The sequence below is a fragment of the Heloderma suspectum genome, chromosome 13 (genome assembly GCF_057233095.1).
Source record: "Heloderma suspectum isolate Gila_16-S chromosome 13, 16-S_ref, whole genome shotgun sequence".
NCBI classification, from domain to species: Eukaryota; Metazoa; Chordata; class Lepidosauria; order Squamata; family Helodermatidae; genus Heloderma; species Heloderma suspectum.
Genome location: NC_139470.1, coordinates 30,542,382 through 30,559,283, shown reverse-complemented (window position 1 = coordinate 30,559,283; position 16,902 = coordinate 30,542,382). Strand labels below are relative to the sequence as shown.

The following is a 16,902-nucleotide window of genomic DNA, read 5'->3' as shown; positions in this document are numbered from 1 at the left end:
ACCCCCTTTGAGCTTCAACGCCCCTTTGCTATGGACTTGGGATAGGTTTTGCCCTCCCACCTTTCTCACTATGGCCTTTAGTATTTCTTCTTTTTAAAAACATATTCCGTGTCCCTGCAGAAGTAAATGTGGCACAAGAGGTGCTCCCCTCTGTGTCTGGGATGCAGGGCAGAGTTGGCCTGTCTCCTCCCTTATTTTCAGTTACGGGATGCTTCTAGGCGGAGGCTCCCAGCGCTTCCAGTCTAAAGGTCTTGTGCAGTTCTTCCATCTTTCTCTCCTTAATGGATTTTTTTCTGGTAAGAAAAACAATGGAAGAAATCGTGGGGCAACACAGGAGGGCCACAAATGGAAGATGACATCTCTCCCCCGCCCCCCTAAATTTCCGTGTTCGAAGCAGGGCGATTGCACAGTAAAAGCTTTGTCTGGAAGCACCCATAGTTGGTTCCCTTTGTCCCATCAGATGTCACTCAAGAGCTAGGATTGCCCAGCTGTCTTTTCACAGCCATAAGTTGGTGCTTGTTAATGGCCGCAGAGGGGCAAACGGACAGTCTACAGAGCAGCACTCCGCCTGGATGTTCTCACAAAAGTTTGCCACGGCTCTGCCAGAGTGCAGTAGGGCTTGCACAAGTGGGTGTCCCAAATCGACTTTGCCCTGGGAGTCAGATTTGTCCCTCTGCTGTCCTTACTGGGGGCTAAAACCTTGCCTGCTACTTTTGAACCAGCGCCATCAGTGTCCTTGGCGCATTCTCAGCGTGGCTCAGAGCTCTTCAGCAAAAGCATCGCTCTGCATTCCATTTTCCAGGGATGGAGGTGGCGGCCTATCTTTCGGAGAAGGCCCATTCCGTCTCAGTGGTAGAGCTGGAAGAAGTGCCTTTCAAGAAGTTCTTTGGGGAGAAAGTTGGGCATGCCGTCATGAAGGTAATGGCAGCTGTGTTCTGTCTTAGAAGCAGAGCTAAAAAGGAGGGCTGACTTAAGTTTTGAATTGACTGACCCTTCGTGAATGTTCAGAGTTCCCTTTCTCTCTCTCTCTCTCTCTCTCCCTCTCTCCCTCCCTCTCTCCCCCCCTGCCCCCACTCTTGGACAGATGTTTGAAAACAACCGTGTGAAATTCTACATGCAGACTGAAGTCTCAGAGCTGCGGGAACAGGAGGGCAAGGTAGAGCATGAGCAGAGAGTTGGGGTCACAGAAGCACTGTCCATGGGGCTTGTGCGGCCTTTGCCTAAAGATGGTCCCTGGTCCTTTTCAAGGCTCCAGGGCCCCTAGAGAAGGTGTCGCTGCTGTGCTTCTAGCCCTGTACTGTGAGGTTTGCTGAGAAAAAATATGGTTCTGTACTAGCCTTTCCCAACCTGGTGCCCTCCAGACATGCCGGAGTACATCCCCCACCTGCCAGCATGTCCAAGCTGCGTGGGGATAGTGGGAGTTATAGTCCCAACACCTCTGGAGGGCACCAGATTGAGGATGGCTGTTCTATAGCTTGCATAGATCTAGGAAGAGTCTAATTCTGCTTGGCAGTGATACTGAGAGATGTTCCTTATCACTCAGTGCAGGCACAGAGTGAGAAAACGGCAGCCGTCTTCATTTCCTTGTGGAAGCCAATTTTTTTTTACATGCAATGCATTTGTGCACGAGCAGGGCATTCCATAAGGTATTGCCGGGGGGGGGGCGTAGTGGATACTGGAAGCTGCAGAGAAAATGTGCAGGAGCAATGGGGAGGAGAGGGGTGGGCGTGGGGAGGCCCAGTGGGTCTGATGTTGCTTCTGTAGACATTCTGATGAGTGGACCTGAGAATCTGACCGAGGATGATGGGGGTTTGTAGTCCAACTGGGGATGATGGGGTTTGTAGTTCAACACATCTGGAGGGCACCGGGTTGGGGAATACCGGTGTGGGATCATAGAATCATAGAATAGTAGGGTTGGAAGGGGCCTACAAGGCCATCGAGTCCAACCCCCTGCTCAATGCAGGATCATTTTTGGAATCCAATGCAGGATTCCATCCACGCCACCCTCTTTATTTCCTGTATTCACAGTAAGCATCATCATCAGCTGAGTGAAACAAAAGGTATAAGCTCTGGACATAACTAGATGTTGCTTGTCCTTTCATTTACCACACCTTTCCTTTTTTCTCCCTTAAAGCTAAAGGAGGTTGTGCTGAAGAGTGGCAAAGTCCTCCGTGCCGATGTCTGTGTCATAGGCATAGGTAAATGGTCATGTCTTGACTGTGAAGGTGTGCTGCTCTGTTGCCATCCTCCGAGGACCTCCTCTGAGGGAGGTTTGGAGGATGACAACAAGGGAAAGGCTTTGTCCATGGTGGCCTCCTGGTTGTGGAATGCTTTCCCTGGTGAGGTCCGCCAGGCACCAACACTGTCATCTTTTCAGGGTCACGATAAGACTTTCCTCTACTCCCAGGCATTCGACAGCACACAATAGGGTTTTTTAATCTTAGCTGTTTTATCAGGTCTTGGGATTTTATTGTTAACTATTGTTTACCAATTGTTTTTAGCCGTTTCAACCCGTTTAAAATGTTTGTATGTTAACAGATGATGATGATTCTCTTTTATCATGTTGTATGTTAGGGTTTTAATTTTGTGAACCACCTAGAGAGCTTTGACTATTGGGGGGTATAGAAATAAATGAAATGAAATCCTTCTCACAGACATGTCAGCACAAGTGCTTTAAGCAGCCGTGCTGCGTCCTGCCTGTGAGCCAGCCGTTGCAACATGCGTCTTACGCAACAAAATGCTTCAACGCGTGGTGGGACACCGAGGCCAGGGTTTGATCCTTACGTAGCTGTTTAAAGAACAGTTCCGTTTCCCAGCTGGATGCAGTTGCTGCAGGGTGACTTCCAAATGTTGCCACCCAACTGCCCAGTATTATTTTGAACCGACCCTTCAATTTGCGCATAAATGCGGGGTGGGGGGGTGGATTTGGGGCCAGGTTGACCAGTGGGCGGGGCTTCTGCACAGCACCTCCCGCCGACAGTATTTCCTTATACTTTTCCGGCAGGCGCGAAGCCAGCGACGGGCTTCTTGAAGCAGAGTGGCATTCATGTGGACTCAAAAGGTTTCATTGTAGTGAACAAGGTAAAACAGCCCAACTCTTGACTGAGTATAGGAGGAAGGCTGGAGCCTGATGCAAGGGTGGCGGAGGCATAGGGGCAGATGAAGGAGCAGGAGCAAACGTGGAGGTGATGAGGCAAGAGGGGCATATTCTAGGGGTGTGCATTCATTTTATCCGAAAGAAAAATTAAATACGGAAGAGCCCCACTTGTATTAATTCAGACTTAATGAATACGAATTAAAATTAGCCTGAATGGACTAATTCCAAAGTCATTTTTTCCCATTTGGATCTCTCTCGTATATTTTTTTCCACTTGGATTTATTTTGCCTGAAATGGGGGGGAAAGAGGGGCTGTGGCCCCAAAACAGTCTGGGTGGGGGAAAGTGTCCATGCCCCAGCAAAGACCCTGTTGCCCCAGGGGTCCTTGATGGGGGTGGGCATTTCCTGCCCCACCCAGATGATTTCAGGTCTCCAGCCAGTTTTTACCCTTACACAATGGAGTTCCTCTCCCGCCTCAAATCAGCTGGGAGAGGAAATGCTCAACCCCTCCTCTCAGCACAGACTCTTGAGGAAACATGGTCCTTGCTTGGAGCTGATCAGTCACCTCACCTCTCTCTCTCTCTCTCAGTCACCTCCCTCTCTCTCAGGAACCCAAGGCACCTCACATGGTCCCCCTCTTCTCCATTTTATCCTCACAACAACCCTGTGCGGTAGGCTGGGCTGAGATTCTGAGACTGGCCCAAAGTCACCCAGTGAGCTTCCATGGCCGAGTGGGGACTAGAACTCGGATCTCCCGAGCCTCAGCCCAACACTCTAGCCGCTACGCCACCCTGACTCTCATAATCTCTTCCCAGTGGTTTTTTGGGAGGCCTGAATCATGTGGTACAAATATCAGGTGTGTTCTCCATTAATGGGATCTTTCCCCTCCCTTCCAGATGATGCAGACGAGCGTCACAGGCATTTTTGCGGCTGGGGATGCCGTTGCTTTTCCACTGGCACTGAGGAACAACAAGAAGGTGAACATCCCTCACTGGCAGATGGCTCAAATGCACGGTTGGTGCCGTTTATTTACTTACTAGCAAAAGGACCCGGCTTCACACGGGTTGGGAACAGCCCTTCGTCTGATACAGATCAGCCTCTCACGCTTGAGAGCTGGAGACACTGTGCCTGCCCGTCGGAGAGACGCCACGCCCGCTGGCACCCGTAGGCATGGCCGGTGCCATGCTGCACCCCGATGCCATTTGGTTACAGCATTCGCGGGAGAGGAACAGAGAAGTTGTGTAGAAAGCTCTGAATGGAGCGAATCGATCAAGGACGAGACAGAGGGGAGAGGGCGGAACGTGCCAGTGGCAGGGGTCAGAATGGAATAACGGGTGAAGTCAGCGTCAGATGGGAAAGCCAGTCGGGGCGCAGGAGCTGAGGCAGTTGCTTGGATGGGGGAGAGAGAGAATTAGTGGGGTGAGAGGTGGGAGCTGACAGGGATGGCAGTTAGTGAGATCACAAAAGTTAGGTGAGGCTACTGGGACCATTAGTTTTTGTTCTTTATCAGATGACTAATTTTATTCTTTATCAGATGACAGGAATCCTGACTTGGATTCCTGCACTGAGCAGGGGGTTGGACTCGATGGCCTTGTAGGCCCCTTCCAGCCCCACTATTCTATGATTCTATGACTACTTGCGCTGGATGTAGTTTGGTCCAGTGAAGCCTTCAAGCAAAGATACACAGCTGCCAGAGTTGGACACCTTATGCCTGCCCTGGCCCCTCGGCACAGCCCCTGCCATGGTGACCCCCGCAGCCCCTTGAGGGAGGGGTCTGTCCACTTCATTCCCCTGAGGGGGGCTGCCCAGCTGTTTAGCTCTTTCCCTCAGACTACTTCCTCCTGGCTTCAAACTATCTGAACTGCAGAACTATGTCCTGGTTAAGAAAGTTGGCCTTGTGCTGCCCGAATGTTGCACTGCAGGCTTCAACCTCACAGACACATTTAAATTAATTGTAAGTAATTCATTTTAAGAAAGAAGAAAATGCTGAGGTGTACACCCGTAAGGTCCTGTTAGTCTGCGTGGCAAGTTTCAGGTATTTAAGTTTCATGGTCTTGGAGGACATACAAACAAACAGTTACACTGAAGCAGTACAAAATTAAAAATTTTGATTGGCCGCCATTTTGTTTCAAGATGGGGGGCAACATTTTCAATACGCCTAAAGCCATCCCAGACTGAGGTACAACAAATCTTAAAAGTTTCATAACAATCAATCAAATGTCATACAGGCAGTTAGCATCCAAAAGTTTCGATTTGCCACCATTTTGTTTCAAAATGGCAGTCAACATTTTCACTATGCCTAAAACCATCCCAGACAGAGGTAGAACAAATCCTGAAAGCACAATCGGATGTACAGTTTTCGAGTCCATTGAGGACATGCAAACACTTCCATATATATGTATGTATGTAGAGAGAGAGAGAGAGATTACTTTATATGGCTAATGATAAGCACTGAGCAGGGGGTTGGACTCGATGGCCTTGTAGGCCCCTTCCAACCCTACTATTCTATGATTCTATGATAATACAATTAAAGAGTAAAAACAGAATCTTAATCAGGACATAGAATTTAAAAAATCAATTAAAAACACAATAAAAAGCACAACCATGAAAGAAATAAACAGCACCTGACCAGCTGAACCCCCCTTCAGCAGTGGGCCAGCTTATATGCCGAAGGCCTGCCAGAGTAACGACATCTTTGCCTGCCAGCAGAAGAACCACAGAGAGGGAGCCCGCCTCGCCTCGCCTCGCCTCGCCTCGCCGCTCTCGGCAGGGAGCTCCAGGGCCTGGGAGTGGCACCGAGAGGCCCTCCCTTCCGCACCACCGAACGTGCCTCTGGCGGTGATGGGACCAAAGGCAGGGCCTCCCCCGAAGGCCCTGAAACGCAGGCAGGCTCGTGTGGGAGAAGGCGGCCTTTCAGGTAGCCCGCTCCCAAGCCACGGAAGGCTTTCATGGTCACAACCGGCACTGTGAATTGTGCTCGGGAACAGACTGGTGGCCAGTGAGGCTGTTGCAACACGGGAGTCGCATGTGCCCTGTAACCAGCCCCGGTCAGGGGTCTGGCTGCAGCATTCGAGAGCAGCCAAAGGTTCCCAACACTTTTCAAAAGCAGCCCCACCTAGTGCGTGTTACGGTAGCCCAAGCGGGATGTACCGGAGGCACACAGGACCGTGGCCGGATCAGACGTCTCCAGGAACGGGCGCAGTTGGGGCACAAGCCTCAGCTGTGCGAGCGCACGCCTGGCTGCCGCCGAGACCTGGGCGTCCAGGTTCAGGGCCGAGTCCAGGAGTGCGTCCAGATGGTGCGCCGGAGTCTTCCAGCACAAGCTGAGTCCTTATTCCCTGACCTGCCTTTCGACTAGCCAGGAGCACCTCTGCTTTGTCCGGATCAAGCTTCAATTTGTTCATCCTCATTCAGTCCATTACCGGCATCAGATGCTATTTAAAGCCCGGGGGCCTCTCACAGCTCGTCTGAGAAACCATGAAGGGGTATGTAGGTGGGCGCTCTGTGGAGGCTGGCTGTGTGGAGGGTGTGCTGAGGAAACAACCTGTGCCCATGTGCGTCTGCTGCAACTGTTTTTTTTTAGTTGATGAATTCTGGATCTTGATATTTTTTGATTGCATACTGTCAACCTCTTTGGGTGGGTGAAAATGCAGAAAGGCAGACTGTAAATTATATTATATTAATTTATTTATTTATACCCCGCCTTTTCCCCAATACTGGGACACAAGGCGGCGTACAAAAATTAAAACATACTGTATACAATTAAAACATATGAAAATATACAAAAGTTAAAATATAAATTAAACAACAATATAATTAAAATTATATTAAAATGTTAAAATTGAAATAATAAAACAATAAACTGGCTGGCTGCTAACTGCAAAAAGAAAGCTGGACTGGATGAGGGACTTTTGCTCTGCTCTCAAAAGGCTCTATGGATGCTCTTTGCTAACACTATTGCTTCTCTCTCCCTTCCCGCACTCTCCAGGGCGCATAGCAGCACTGAACATGTTGGCCCACGGGACCGAAATCAGCACAGTCCCTTACCTGTGGACAGCTATGTTTGGCAAGAGCATCCGCTATGCAGGTAAGAGAAGGACCGCCCAGTCTGAGGGCAGTCACCATGGCTGCCCCGTCTCCTTCACTGCAAGACTGCACGGTCTTTGGAGGAAGATGCAAAGCCAAGGGGCCTGCTGTACTCACAGGCATGTGTGTGTGTGGGTAATTCTAGAGGTGAAGAGTTGGGGGCAGAGCGGCTGCATGTCTGCGTAGGTCTGCTTGAGGAATTGGATCTTTGCAAATCCTGATGCAAACTGACTGGATCTGCACTTTCTGGACTAATCTGCAGATCGGAATGTGATTAACATGCAGATTTTGCAGTTCTCTGAATTTTGCAATGCGGTTCTTAGCCCCCCTGAAATGCGTTTTTAAATTCATGTGCTTTAGGATAAAATACATTTGGAAAAGTTATGTGGAGATAAAACACATTTATAAATGCGTATTTTGTGAGAAAATACATTCCAAAGTACATAATTAAATAAGGATTTTCATGCAGAATATTTTTTTTTGCATTTTCATGGATTTATGTATGAACACATGCAAAGTTGACACAAACCAGAAGTGGACCGATCCGTCCATCCCCATGTGTGCTACAATTCTGGAGGGACAGGAAATTAAAAAAACCCAAGTGTGTGGTATTCGCTACAGAATGTAGCTACCTGTGGATCTCTGTTTTCAATCTGAACTAAAGAGCAAGTTTCTAGCCTTTGTGGTTGCCAAGATCTGCCTGATGGCATGTGGGTGATGGCAGAGGAATGGCTGAGCCAGATTTCCAGGCAGCAGTGATGGGGATTGTGTGCCTTTGCTCCTCCCCATGACTAGCCAAGCCAGAACATGCAGAACATGGCAAAATAAGGAAGGAAACATGCATAATTCACCTAACTTTCATGATTTATATTAGCTGTGGGAGATAGAGTACCTTCCTTTTTTATTTTTTTTTAGCATGGAGTACACAGAGAACATGGTTATCACTTCCGATACGTGTGTTTATCTTTCCGGTTATAGGCCATGGTGAAGGATTTGATGATGTGATCATTCGGGGGGACTTAGATGAACTGAAGTTTGTGGCTTTTTACACCAAGTAAGTACCCTGCAGTGTCCACATTTGCTAGAACATAAGAAGAGCCCTGCTGGATCAGACCAAGGGTCCATCTAGTCCAGCATTATGTTCACACCGTGGCCAACCAGCTGCCCACGGTAAGCCCACAAGCAGGACATGAGTACAACAGCACCCTCCGGCCCATGTTCCCCAGCAACTGGTATAAACAGGCCATTACAAAGGATGCTATATATGCACTGCACTCCTCGATCTCTAGGTAGAGGAGCGCGGCATTCCATGGGTCTGCTGTGGCTGCGTCACACAAAAATGGAGCAGAAATGGGCTTTGGGAGCAGAAATTGATTCCAAGAAATACAGCTTGAAAAAACCAGAAAGCAAGTTTCTAGCCCTTTGGACAATGGTTGTAAAGTGTGTGTAGATAGTAAAAGATACAAGTGCTCCAGTTTATTGTTCCAGTCAGTTAGCGATGTCCATTGAACTGGAATTAGAATATCAGTAGAGCTTGCCACTACACATGTCTACTCAGATGTAAGTACCATAGAGTTTAGTGAAGCTTACTTCCCTAAGTAAGTGGGTTTACTTAGTGGGTTTAGGACTGCAGCTTTAACGTGGCTTTCAGCGGGGGGTGGGGGAGTGTATGCAAGTACGCCATCTGCTTAAGCATCCAGTTGCTGCATTTCAACAAAAACAAATTTCTTTCAAAACATGTATAATTGCTTGGATCGACATGGAGATTCAAGCTACTATGTGGATATTTGAGGCAGAAATATCTGGGGGGTTGTGTGGAAAGGGATGTTGGACACTTGTCTCACACTGTTACAAACACTGGTCTCACACTGGTATTCAGTGGATTTCACCCTGTGTTGTGAACAACCCTGGGTGCTGAGCAGGCATCTCTCGTGTTTTTCATTCGCAAGATCTGTTGCGGTGGACAGACCTCCCTGAAAGGCAGGCTATTTCCCCTGGCAATGCAGATGGGTGGACAAGTCGTGGATGTATCTTTAGGTTGCACTCTCAGTTCACACAAGTCAAGGAAAGGCTTTCCTGCACGAGGCATTTATCATGTGCTTCATTCCCCACTCATGATCGTTTACGGGTTCTTTAGACAATGTTGTGACCCTGCAGCTTCACTTCTGTGCCTATCCAGCACTTTCAGTGACTTCTTTTTAGAGCAGGGAAAACGTGGCATTTAATTGTGAAAGCGAAAGAAACTGTGGTTTTCACTTGTGTATTTGCACTAGCACTGTGCTGAATTTTTTGATCTATTTATTTTCAACCATTCATTGGAGGGGAGGGGCAAAAAGAAACTGCACCCTAAAATTGTGGGATGGGGTGAGAATTTCAGAGAAATTTCTCTGGGTGCAGGGCTTCTGTGCTTACCTTACTGCAAGGAGGTGGCAGAGGTGGGGGTGCTCTTTCTTTTACCATCCTCCCCTTTCCATCCTCACAGCCCCTCTGGCTGTTTGAGTTTCTCGGACTTAGCCAGGATTCCCTCCTGTCAGGCTTTCTAATGTGGCCTGCCTGCTGAGTGCCTGAAAGCTGAGAGAGGATTTCTTCCTCCTCCTCCTCCTCCTCCTGAAAGGACTTCTAATAACAATAAAGCAACATTTTAAAAATGCCCCTCTTGGCTTTCAGGCACTCAGCAGACAGCAGCATTGGAAAGCCCCAAGGGAGGGAGTCCTGGCTAAGTCCTCCAGGAGCTTTCTGAGAAGCTCAAGCAGCCGGAGAGGCTGCAAGGACAGAACAGGGTGTGTGTGTGTGTGTGGGAGAATGGTAAAAGAAAGAGCACACAGGAGGCCCTCTGCCACCTCCTTCCAGTAAGGGAAGCACTCAAGCCCTGCACCTTGAGAAATTTCTCCAAAATTCTCAAAATCCCAGCGGAAGTGGCAGAAAAACAGCTGCCTCTTTCTCAGGGAAACGGAGAGGTTGTGAAAGGGCAGGCAGGGTTTCAGCACAGCACTTATTTGCACTATTCCGCTATACCACAGTGCCACCTAGAGGTTGTGTGGTGGAAAAGCAGGAAAGGAAACACTCCTGGTGTAGTGCTCAGATCTCAATTCTGCAATGAAACTGAAAGTGAATACAGCCTCATGTAGAAAAGCTCAAAGACAACATAGAATAGTAGGGTTGGAAGGTAGCCATTGAGTCCATGGTCATGTAACCAGCAGATTAGATTACCATAATGCGTTGTATGTGGGGCTGCCTCTGTAGACTGTGTGGTCCGGAATACTGCCAGGCAGCTGCTAAGTGGGACCAGTCACTGGGACCAGATCATGCCAGTGCTTAGAGAGCTCCACTGGCACCTGGTCCATTTCCAGGACAAATTCACAATGCTGGTGCTTACCTTTAAAGCCCTGTATGGATTGGCGCCTGGGGTGTCACCTCCCTCCACATACTGATCTTCTTCAGAAACCTTCCTCCTGATGTCCCCACCTTCTAAGGAAAGGCAGGTGGCAACAAGAGAGAGGGCCTTCTTTGTGGTGGCACCCTAATTGTTCTCCCCAGGGAGGTTCACCTGGCACCAGGTGCCTTCTTTTCTTCTCTGAGCCATTTTATTAATTCATTCTTAGTGGAATTAATTTTATGCTGGCATTTATCTGCTGCTTTTACTAATTTAGTGTTCGATATTACACTCTGTTTAATTGAGTGTATTTTTTAAAAATGTGTTTGTAAAGCTGCCCTGGGGAATTTTTATTTGAAGGGCAGGATAATAGTAATTCTTTATTAACTGAATAAAAATAAAAGGGAAGGTGCAACAGGGAATGGTGGCATTCACCTAGAGCCACCTTCCCCAACCTGGTGCGTCCCAGATGTGTTGGACTGCAACTTCCATCATTCCCAGCCAGCATGGCCATGCTGGGTGAGAATGATGGGAGTTGCAATCCAACACATCTGGTGGGCACCAGGAGGTGGAAGTCTGGCCTAGAGCATGTTCCAGCAGCCTCTGCCGTGACATAGGCTTCCATGGCAGATGTTCTGGGGTACTTCGGCAGATGAACTGATGTGACATGAAATTCCTGACATTAGAAAGTTTGAAAGTCTGAAACCCACCAGGGCTAGGTGACGTGTAAGAGTGCGCTCCTGAAATGACGTGTTATTCTGCCATCTAGGAGGGCCCTTGGGAGATGGTCACTGACCCCCTGCGTACAGGCCGGAAGGTAACTTTGGACAGCACTGGCTGAAGAGGGCTAATTGGGGCGCTGTCCTTTCTAACTGGGACATTTGGGTCACCCCTTTTCTTATTCCTTCCACCCACAGGTGCTGAAGGGATGGGATTTTAGATGCAAACTAGGTGGAGTTTTCTATCTTCTATTGGACACTTTGACAATCTTTCACGTTCAACAGAATTCTTTGTCGGCTTGGTCAAAAAGTAGCATATTTCAGATGTGTGTATACAGGCAGAAGGGGGACTAAACACATAACACCACTTTGCTTTCTGCTTTATAAGTAGCCCATGTTTTCCAGTCACTGGTATACTGGCATTTTGCTTTCTTTCTATTCCACCTGATGAAGAGGCTTTGGAGGCAATAGGGCAGCTGCTATCTGGTGTCGATGAACAGCAGCCATCACTGAGTGGCCAGGGTCCTTCTAGATGAGGCCTTTGTTGTGCCATCGGCCTAGGAATGGACACACCTGTCCATTTCAGTTTCTCTCCATTGCTCATGTTTCTAGTCTTAAGTTTGGTTCATTCCAAACTCGGATAATTTTTTTAAAAAGTTTGCATGAAAATCCATACACATTTCTCCAAATACACACATTTTTGTGTGCAATTTTGACTTATACACATTTCTATTTATTATTATTTATTATAAATAATAAATGTATTATTTATTTATTACATTTATATCCAGCCATTTTTCCTCTTTTAAGAAACCCAAGGCGGCGTACATAATCCTCCTCCTCTCCATTTTATCCTCACAACAACAACCCTGTGAGGTGGGTTGGGCTGAGAGTCTGTGACTGGCCCAAAGTCATCCAGTGAGCTTCCATGGCCGAGTGGGGATTAGAACCCGGCTCCCAGTCCAACACTGTAGCCACTACACTGCACTGGCTCTCTATTTTTCAAGTAGTTTTCTTAATATAATGCATTTTTAATGTTATTTTCCCCCAATATATGCTTTTTGGTATACACTTTCCCCTAGTAGACACATTTTGAATGCATTTTTAATTGGAGAATTCCATTGCAAATTTCGGAGAGGTATGAATTTCAAAGGACAACTGAGTTCCATTTCACATATTAGTTAAAAACTGCAAAATTAGCTAAGTTCATGTTAAAATGTGAACCAAACAAATTTCTGCACCATCACTAGCCATCACCCTGCCTCAAACATGGAGGAGTCCAGATGTCGTCTTACTCTGTGTATTACCCTCTACTTCTTCTACCACTTTTCTTGCCACATGAAATTCACTAAGGAGGGAAAGATGGAATAACTGCACAATGCCTTTTGATTGACAGCACTAGGAGCTGTCTGTCGGGTACCACCCTAACTCTGCTGGCCTGGATTTTCTCTGTTGGGAGGCAAGGGAGATTGCTTAAATTGACCATTCTCTTTTACCATGGGATAACTTAACTCTCAGTAGTTTAGTCAGATGCTGTCCTCCTCCTTCCTGTATCTCCACTGGTGCTGGACTCTCCTCTGGTGATGGGCCATTCTCTCTACTTGTCCACACTGTGCAGCTGGAATTTTCATTCCACGTCGAAGAAGTGGTTCTTGTCAGTGATCAGACAATTGAGATGGTTGGGGGGCGGGGCAGCAGAGAATTCCTGTTGCCAGGCATTCATGCAGGTAGATTTTCCTTCTCCGACCTAAACTGCCTAAGCCAGAGGTCCGCGTGTTTTGCCACAGGCAGCAGCTGTACCTAAGGAGAGGGATCTTGAATGCACAAGCAACACAATCCAAGATATGTGGTGATGCAGCGAATCTGGGTATAAAACTTGGTTCAAGCACAACAGCAAAAGTAATCTGCTGAAGGAATGGAGTTTCTGGAAGGTGGTTGATTTGCTAATACACTCTCTTCAACTTATGGTTGAGTTTTAGACTGATGATGATGATGAAATAGGGAAACATTCTCATCAAAAATTCTTCAGGGTTTACATTGTAAAAGAATAGCTGTGTTAGTCTGTACAGAAAGAAAGAGCCGCCACGGGTTTTGAGGCACTTTAAAGGCTGAGAAAGGTATTGTGAGATGAGCTTTCATAACCAAGAGCCTATTTCATGAGATGGAAGTTTATACATTCTTACAACATGAACAAATCTGAAAGATATATATGCAGCATCTCTTCTAATGGAAACTAACAGTTTTGGGGGCTGTTCGCACAACACACTAAGGCACACTCAGTGGTTGAGTGTGGGTTGTTGAACCATGGATTGTTTGTTGAATCGTGGGTTAGCTTGTTGTCTGAACCCCGGACATTTTCTGCAGGGTAGCTTGTTAACCACCTTGAACAACCCAGCAACAAACCGTGGGTTCTCAAGGCGGCTTGTTCGAGAAAAATAAGCCACACTGCATCATTAACAAGCCACCCTGTGGAAAATGTCCTGGGTTCAGACAGCAAGCTAACTCACGGTTCAACAAACAACCCACACTCAACCCCTGAGCATGGTTAGCATGTTGTGCGAACCCAGGCATTTTTTGTAGTTAAATGCCTTAGTAGGGAAGGATAGAGCCCCTGCTTTACATGCAGAAGGTCTCAGATTCAATCCCCGCATCTCCAGTAGGACTGGGAAAGATCCCTGCCTGGAAACTCAGAGAGCCACTGACAGTCAGTGTGGACCTGCCTTCCCCAACCAGGACCCCTCCAGATGTTTTGGCTTGCAACTCCCATCCGCCCTGGCCATTGGCCATGCTGGCTTGGGTGGATGGGAGCTGGACCCCAAAACATCTGGAGGGGCCCAGTGCAGACAACACGGAGCTAGAGGACCAACGGTCTGGCTCTGTTTGAGGCAGCTCCCTGTACTCTTGTTTCTTTTGTCCTGTGGGAAATCAACTGAAGGGATAAGTCAAACTCAAAGAATTGCAGCAGTATCTCTGCTTAGGCATTAGAATCCGCTGTTTACACAAATTAGCACAAAAGTTCACCCAAAGAGAATTTTTGGTTCAACAACAACCCAGACTCAACAGGCATGACATGAGAGCAGAGCTCACTGTAAATTTTCAAGCTGCAATGGCAGCCTTGGCAGTGATATCACGGAAGTGGGTCAATCAGTGCTATGCACAGCCAGCTTTGTCTTCCAAGCTGTGGAATGTTTTCCCTCCAGAACTTGTTCCTGGGAGGGAAGGTACATTTGGACCGAACACATTGAGGGCACGTCTAGAGTGGCCTTACTGCTCTAAAAATGTTACATGCACCCTTGCCCTAAGGCGCTTACTGGGGAGGAACCCAGGGAGAAGCCGACAAGCTTGCTTGCCACTCCACTGTTTCAGTGGGCTCAAAGGGGGGGAAGCGCCACCTGCTCCTTTGGACGATTTCCTGCCCCTCTTGTGCAGCTCTGCCGCCCCACAGCCAGCAGCCCTCCCTTCAGCGCCCTCTGGATTTTTTTCTTTTAGGAACGATGAGGTGGTTGCTGTGGCAAGTATGAACTATGACCCACTCGTCTCCAAGGTTGCTGACGTCATGGGAGCTGGCAGAGCGATCCGGAAGCGAGACGTGGAGTGAGTAGATGCACCTGAGTTCAGGCTGCCATTTACTACAAGCTCATTGGTCCCGCCCCCTTTTTTTTCTTTTCTGTTTGCGAAGTGGCTCGACTGATTAAAGGCAGCCCCCAGCGAGATCACATCACTCCAGTGCTGAAGGAGTTGCACTGGTTACCAGTTGTTTTCTGGGCCAAACTCAAGGTGTTGGCTTTGACCTTTAAAACCCTATATTATTATTTAGGGGTGTCACAGCAAAGGGGGTGAATACTTACGCAATCCAGACTTTTCAGTTTTTTATTTTCGGACCCTTGGCCACTCACTTGTGGGGTGCCACAGGGTTCCATCCTCTCCCCGATGCTATTTAACATCTATGTGAAGCCACTGGGGGCTATCATTAGGAGGTTTGGGGTGCAGTGTCATCAATATGCGGATGACACGCAGCTCTACCTCTCGTTCAAATCTTCACCAGGGTTGGCCGTAGAATCCCTGTCCAAATGTCTGGAGATGGTGAGTGGCAGGATGGGGAGGAATAAGCTGAAGCTGAACCCTGACAAGACCAAGGTACCTTTGGTGGGAGACAAGAGGCGGCTGGAGGATGTTGACCTGGTGTTGAATGGGGTACAGCTACTCTTGAAAGACCAGGTCCGCAGCCTGGGGGTCGTTTTGGACTCCCAGCTGTCCATGGAGGCTCAGGTGTCAGCTGTGAGCTGGACAGCGCTGTATCAACTCCATCTGATACGGCGGCTGCGCCCCTTCCTTCCCGACCATCTGCTCCTATCGGTAGTACATGCCCTGGTCTCCTCTTGTTTAGACTACTGTAATGCGCTCTATGTGGGGTTACCCTTGAAGACGGTTCGAAAGCTGCAGCTGGTACAGAACGCGGAGGCTCGCCTGATTAAAGGCAGCTGCCAGCGAGATCACATCACTCCAGTGCTCAAGGAGTTGCACTGGTTACTGGTTGTTTTCCGAGCCAAATTCAAGGTGTTGGTTTTGACCTTTAAAACCCTATACGGTTCCGGCCCAGCCTATCCTAAGGAGCGTCTCCAGCAACACCAGACAGGCCAATTAACAAGGTCAGCCTCGGATGGCCTTCTCTCTGTCCCATCAGCCAGGACAGCTAGACTGGTGGGGACGAGGGAGAGGGCCTTCTCTGTGGTGGCCCCCACTCTGTGGAACTCCCTCTGTAGGGAACTCTGCCATGCCCCCTCTTTAATGAGCTTCTGCCACGCATTAAAAACGTGGTTGTTCAGGCAGGCATTTGGGGTGGGTTAGGGTATTTTTAGAAATATGATGTTTTTACTGTAGAATTTTATTGTTTTAATTGTTTTATTATACACTCTGTACATCGCCCGGAGTGGCTGGGTGACCAGCCAGATGGGCGATTAATAAATAAATAAATAAATAAATAAATAAACTGCCCTCAGAGGGAAGTGTCTACTGCCAGTCCACCCCCCGACTTCCAGAAGGCGCAAGGCTGGTGGGCCGCACTGTCTGCATTCTACACTTGCACTGTCGAAGCATAAAACTGAGCACTGATTGCAGCATCTGGTGGATCTCAGCATTTATTTTAAATGCACATTTCTAGTCCTTAAACCTGCAAATATCAGCTCAAAAGTCAGTCTTGCTTTTTTCTTTTCTGGCAGAGACTTTTTGCACTTCTCAACTGTGGGACAGGTGACTCTTTTCCCAGTAAGTGGATGCAGTGATAGGAAAATAGCTCACCTGTTGGGAAGCCTTTGGCCAATGCCTGGTGAAGTCTTCAGTGTTGCAGTGCCGTGATTTCCAGTGGACAGGGTTGGGCCTGTGACCTACTGTCGTTGGTTTTTATTTTTACCCTTCCAATGACTAGTAGAAGCTGAATAAATGTTTCAAAAGATGTGGCAAGTACATAATGTGCAGAATTTCCAAAAGGCAAGTTTCTCGTTCCTATGGTTGTAGAGAGAAACATGAAAGTGTGTGAGCAATGCCTGCTGAAATCTCAGAAGCCAGAGAGGTGGGCTAGCTTAGGGTAGAATTCTGATTGTTTTAGCAGGGAGGAAGGATCCTGGGCTC

At 48.0% G+C, this 16,902-nt stretch overlaps 1 protein-coding gene across 7 annotated transcripts in view; it reads left to right on the top strand.

Annotated features, from left to right (window-relative positions):
• The window catches only part of AIFM3 (AIF family member 3), a 66,940-nt gene that overhangs the window by 44,951 nt on the left and 5,087 nt on the right, over positions 1-16,902 (top strand). For 5 of the 7 annotated variants that reach the window (XM_084819722.1, XM_084819723.1, XM_084819718.1 and 2 more), the window contains 8 exons: positions 803-918; positions 1,085-1,156; positions 2,135-2,198; positions 3,005-3,081; positions 3,993-4,110; positions 7,085-7,183; positions 8,161-8,236; positions 14,764-14,868. In XM_084819722.1, the coding sequence (XP_084675848.1) occupies positions 803-918; positions 1,085-1,156; positions 2,135-2,198; positions 3,005-3,081; positions 3,993-4,110; positions 7,085-7,183; positions 8,161-8,236; positions 14,764-14,868 (727 nt within the window). Of the gene's footprint in view, positions 1-802; positions 919-1,084; positions 1,157-2,134; positions 2,199-3,004; positions 3,082-3,992; positions 4,111-7,084; positions 7,184-8,160; positions 8,237-14,763; positions 14,869-15,319; positions 16,484-16,902 lie in introns of those variants that run through there. The other 2 variants (XM_084819717.1, XM_084819716.1) reach the window with 2 other exon arrangements.